This window comes from Paramormyrops kingsleyae, chromosome 22, assembly GCF_048594095.1.
Source record: "Paramormyrops kingsleyae isolate MSU_618 chromosome 22, PKINGS_0.4, whole genome shotgun sequence".
Lineage (NCBI taxonomy): Eukaryota > Metazoa > Chordata > Actinopteri > Osteoglossiformes > Mormyridae > Paramormyrops > Paramormyrops kingsleyae.
The window spans coordinates 4,673,437-4,679,436 of NC_132818.1; the positions used below are offsets into that span (position 1 = coordinate 4,673,437).

General features: G+C 42.3%; 1 protein-coding gene across 1 annotated transcript in view; it reads right to left on the reverse strand.

The window, feature by feature from the left end:
- The window catches only part of hs3st4 (heparan sulfate (glucosamine) 3-O-sulfotransferase 4), a 74,103-nt gene extending 70,128 nt beyond the window's left edge, over positions 1-3,975 (reverse strand). Inside the window, exon 1 of the mRNA XM_023816516.2 lies at positions 2,329-3,975. Within this exon, the coding sequence (XP_023672284.2) occupies positions 2,329-2,963 (635 nt within the window). The 5' untranslated portion in view covers positions 2,964-3,975. The remainder of the gene's footprint in view (positions 1-2,328) is intronic.
- Positions 3,976-6,000: the final 2,025 nt, after the last annotated feature.

Below are 6,000 nucleotides of genomic sequence, written 5' to 3' on the forward strand. Positions count from 1 at the left end.
GTATGTTGATGCTTCCATGTCCCTTATGTTCTTATGAGGTGCGTGGAGGGTTAGGGCCCAGTGAAGATCCATCTGTCGGATGCATAACCAGCAGTTCTGCAAAGAATCCTGCTGCTCTAGAACCTCTATGACACTCCATCTTTTAGTCTGCCTGTGTCTCAATGCTTATTCTCACCCAAAGCTTTACATTAATATCATCCTCATGCACTCATATAATTTTTCTGCCAAATCTCTTTGTTTTATACATACAGCATATCAATAAATGTTTGTATATGCTTTCCCAGTTTGGTACAGCCAATTATCTTGTTTCTAATAGGTATCCCTCTCATTGCATGGAAGTCTTGCCAAATCCTGAGTGATGGAAACATGGCATGGTTCCTTTGACGTGGGTTCTTTCCTTTCACTCTATGTCAAGCCATTCTTCACTGAACATTACAGCCCACCCGCAGCCCCGCTGGCACCCGGCTGACAGTAGGTGTCGCTGTAGAGCAATGAGAAGTACTAAGCCACCTAGCTTGTTTTCCTCATCAAAGATGTCTAATACAGCACAGTGGGATTTTGAAAATCGATTCCATTGGCATTAAATACTCGCTGTTATCCTCCAGAATTGCTCTTTTTATAGAGTCACGGTCAGCAGTAAAAATGAAAAGACAAATTGACCATTAAATGTTGTTTGAGGTTTTATAAATTGACTATTAGATTATTTCATACAAAACCATATCAGTACAATCATTGATACATGGCTGGTTACAAATAAATGCTGCTCTGAAACTGGAGGGTAGAAAATCTGCTACCAGAAGTACCACTCATAAGAACCAAGGGTGTAATTGGTGACAGCATCTCATTCAGAGACATTTCTCCATGCACTAGTCCACCAGCAGCACACCCATCGCTCAGAAAGTGTCTGCAGTGAGACCTCTTAGCTCCACTTTGATATCTGTTCGTGCGATGGAGAGGGACATGTTCTCTACACCTCAAGGAATAGTACATGTCCAGTAGCGAGCCAAGGCTCCTCAACGTGCCAAACAATGCAGTTGTTACGTCATGGAAAATGAATGCGACCACCGTTTCACACATCAAACTGCCCTCCCGGTAATACGGATTTGTATGGGAACACACATTTTTTAGAAAGTCTTTTAATGTTTTGCGAACACTATGTACCTCAGAATCGCCAGCCTTTGTTAATTATCTCCATAAGCACAGAAAATAAAAAGTAATAGGTAATAAAAGTATGGTGGACCCACAATGAAACCGACAACAACAACAATAATAATAATAAGAAGAAGTAAGATTATTTATTAATATTACAACCACCTATTTAATACACAAAAGCAACAAGTCTACAGCAACGGAAACTCGGAAAGAATCGCTTAAATACGGGTTGCTTCTATTACAATTACTGATGATTCAGAAAAATGATTTACTCCTCTGTGCCCAGTCTAATTGCCGTGTGACGCTGCAGTAATTTCGGTCTAAATGCTTCCTGCGCAGACGCAGCATTTTCGTAAGGTATTTTTACTGAAAAAATAGTGGGATTTTTTGTGAGGGGCCACGAACGATGTTTTCTTTTAATAATGCCTCCAGGCACTTCTCAGTGCTGCCACTGCAAGGGTACACTACCGAGCGGAGTAAACACTGGAAATCACCGGAGAGCGTCCACAGGTGAATCCACAACAGAACGCCGGGGCAATTATTCCTTGCTGTGCTTGAGGACCTTCACAGGTATCGACACTTTTTTTGTGCACATATAAATTATTACTGTCACTACTACCGCTACAGTATCCCACAAGGTCTCATTTGCAGTTAAAAAGACACCTACACTTGCAATCAAAATCTTTATCACATTGAAATGAACCTATTAATAATGCAAATTACATCAAAGTATCACTGCTTTCTTTTTACTGAAAAAACACACTAGAACAAATAATTGGCCTGATATACAACTACAAAAAAACTACGTAATCATCCGAGGCCAACTTATTCAACGCATGACTAAAGTTGGCTCATTGGGTCTAATATCATTTTAAGTGTCGCTGCAGGACCCGATAGCGACATGTTGTTTGTCAACTGTCTTATTTGTAAATTCTGTTACAAATGCAAATGAGGCACATTTCAATGTGCATATAATCCTTTTCACAGCCGCAGAAGATAAACAGTGTATGGGATTCGACATCGAGCATCGGCGACATCCGCGCGCCATCACATTGGCCGCTACTCTCCAAATCCATGTCAAAAAGCACATCTAACGCCAAATGCCCAGCTTGCAAGTTTGTGAACTAGTGCCGCCAATTTGACGAAAGCAGCAGATATTAATATAAAAGCGCGCACCTGTACCAATCGAGTCCCTTCTCGTAGTTCCTGTCAAAAAAATGGGGCTCGTTTCCCACTGCCCTGACGTCGGGATGGACCCTTAAAGCCTCCAGCAATGCCCTGGTACCTCCTTTCTTAACCCCTATTATGATCGCTTGGGGCAGCTTTTTCTGGCCGTAATCCGAGGTGCAGTTGACCCGTCGGCTCAGATCGTCGTCGGTGGTGCTTGATTCCTGGTGCTCTGGCTCCGAGGCTGCACCCTGACCCCCTGCCGCAGTCTTGGTCGGAACAGCCTGACTGCTGTCCCACTCCGTCGTCCTTTCTCCGATTTCCATGTTAACCGCATGGTTGACGGTGGAGACCTTGTCATCTCCGGCCGCGGGATCAGTGACGGTCTTCTGCACTGGATCCTCTGCGAAGTATCCCTGGGAGGTGGTGGAGTAAAGTTTCTCTCTTAATGTGATGAAAGTTGTCTCTTCGGTCACCTGCCCGGTTTGATACACGTAGCTTTCTTGAAAGGGAAACTGCAGCGTGTTATAACAGCTCATCAAACAATAAAACAGGTAAGTAACAGTAAGAGAGAGGGTGAACATGAACAATATCTTCCGAGGCACTTTAGAGGTAAAAAATGAAGTAGGGGACCAAAATGCCATCTCTGACAGCAGTGATCCTCACAGAGAAATGGCCTGACATGTTTTGACTGAAAGTCTCGCATGGACACTCAACAATAATAATCTGTCCGCATTCTAAGCACCGCTCCTGCCGAAAACTGATCCACTCACCTTAAAAACAAGCCGCAAATTGCACAGGAAAACAGAATGAGAAGTGAAAAGGGGTCGTAGATTAAAAAAAAGAAGAAGAAAAGTCAGTCGTCACAGTTTCTTAAATAGTGGTTTCTTATTCCTGTACAGCCTCTCACAATTTATGAAGACGGGACCCTAAGATTCAAAAGGCATCTTGCATACATTCTTCCACACGGGCAGCCCTGCTTGCAGAGAGCCAGAGCATCCAAGACGTGCGCTTCACATTTTATAGGGAAAAAAATAAATATATTACCAATTTCCAAAGTCTTTCAAGTGGCGTACAAGTCACGTCTTCATATGCCGTAAGTCCCGGGCAATTCTTTAAAGTCCCATCCCCACAACCACTGTCATGCACAACATTGGTTTCCAAATGACCAAATTCCGAATTGAATGAGTCTTAATCCAAACACGGCGTTGAAATTCTAATAGAGTGCCATCACCCCTCTGGTGATCCGCTAACTTTGTGTGGATGAAAGTGAACGGCTTGAGCATTAATATTCATTGACTTCTTTCAGGATTGCCTGCTACCCTAACAGCTTTTGTCGATTGGTGGACACGATATGCGCATCAGTCGGAACACAAGCGGACGCGCTCAGCCGGAGCGGTGCTGACACGTTACGGCGGCGGTGAAAGCGCCCCCCCTTTTACTCACATTTAATAAAACTTGGACGGGGTTAATCACAAGTGCCTGTACAAAACGGCTTTGGGTTGCTTTCCGATCGCTTTTACCTTAAACAACGGAGCATTAAGAAAACGTTAAACACACCTAAAGACGTAAAGGTACACGCGATGCTGCTTGTTTGAGGTTAAAATGCATGTTATCGCGTGTGCACATTATTCCTTTGATATAACCTTTTATAAATAATCATGTTGATTGAATATGATCAATTAATACAGTTCAATACATGATACGTAGTTCGTGACGATAATAATGGTGAGAATAATGATAGGTGGAGTACTGTTATAAACAAACAAACAAAAAACGGAATAAGGAATCGTTTTCTTCAACTGCTGCTTTTAAGTATCGTTCTGCCCTCTGCTGGCATCGTGTGGAACTATTTTATTTTACTGTATTTTATTTTATCTTATCTATGCAATCACTTAAATGTATTTAAATCGAGTGTCTGTAAAACATGTTCATTCCAGTCTTTACTTTAGTAATAAAGTGGCTTATGTATGTGGATATAACGTAGCAGTCAATTTTCAGTAATTATATTCATTTCCATTGCAAGAATCAAAACCTTGAAACACACACTAAAGAAACTTAATACACTTGAATTACATAACAAGTAACATTTTCCAACATTTTAATGCAGCTTATTATTTTAAAAAATCATGTGCAATATAGGCGTCATCGACTGAGAGAAGTGAGTCTTCAAAAAGAAATTAATTACTGGAGCAGACACTGCAGTGGATGTTTGATGAAGTTTGGCGGGATATATTTAGAGCACCTCCTGGTGGATTAATTGGGGGCTCATGTAATGGCAAACGAAGACAAACAGCGTGGGCTGCAACTCAGCTGTCGCGGATCAGACGAAACGGCTAAAATCGGCACACTCTGCTCGAGAGAGTATCTCTGTACCACGGAATATATACAGGCCCAATAAGCAATACGATTTTCAAACAGCAAAATTCAGAGTTAATTCCAAGGGATTAGTCTAGCAGGCGAGGTTGCAGACAAGCCTTTCGCTATGCTTTGCTTCCAGGATGCAGATCACAGAAGTATATTTTAATGCAACCATTGGTGCTTCGAATCCTAATGTGCAGATGCGTGTTTTTTTCTGAACTATGTGTTTGAGTTCGTTAAATGCTGTTGTTTATAATAATTATATAACTATAGTGCGCACGAGGAATACCTGATTATGGTAAAATAAAAGGTGAAAATTATTGCTGCTATGAATTACCGCTTGACATGAGTTACAGGGTACCTCCCTAATTAAGTAGACAACAAATGCGTCGTTCTTTCTGGCAACGCTGTCGCACTGTGGTTGTGATAACAAGGTATTTCCTTTTCAGGTTATATTTAACACCAACTTGCCGTTTTTTTTTTTTTTTCCTGAAGTGTTGGAAATAAAACAAAAGACCATTTAACTGCATGCTGCAGCATTATCAAATAGTTCTCTCCCTTGATCTTCTTTTCTATCTCTACTTTGGACGTTAGGAAATAACACAAAACAGATATAATAAATATTTTTCATTTAAGTATATTTTTTATTATAACTGACAATCCACAATTACCATGACACACACCCTTTACCAGAGATACCGCTGACCTTGGCATAATGTTCCTCTTGGTGTTCTAATCCTGACTGGAATAAGCTTCTGTTCAGTTCTTGGGATGGTATGGAATGAGATGGCTTTGTACTGCCATGTTCCCTGGTCAGTGTCAGCTGGGGCTAGCCCCAGGACACAGGGCAGGGGACACCCTGGACGGGATGCCAGTCCATCACAGGACACAGGGCAGGGGACACCCTGGATGGGATGCCGGTCCATCACAGGACACGGGGCAGGGGACACCCTGGATGGGATGCCAGTCCATCACAGGGCACGGGGCAGGGGACACCCTGGATGGGATGCCGGTCCATCACAGGACACGGGGCAGGGGACTGTGGGCTCCACTGACTGATGCCCCAAAGTGGACCTGGTGCCCTGTGCTGCCAGATTAGCTCCCTCTGATCTGGATGGATGGATGATATAAGCTAATGTAAACCTTTGCAATTATGTGCAATGGCACAAAAAATAAACATCAGTAGGTGACAACAAAAGTCACATGTGTTGTACAGTAGCTAGGTTACCTTATACAACAAAGAAAGCACAAAAACATCTTCATGAATTTCTAAAAATCTTTCACCAGTTTATAGTGCAGGACACTTTAGTGGAGAAATGC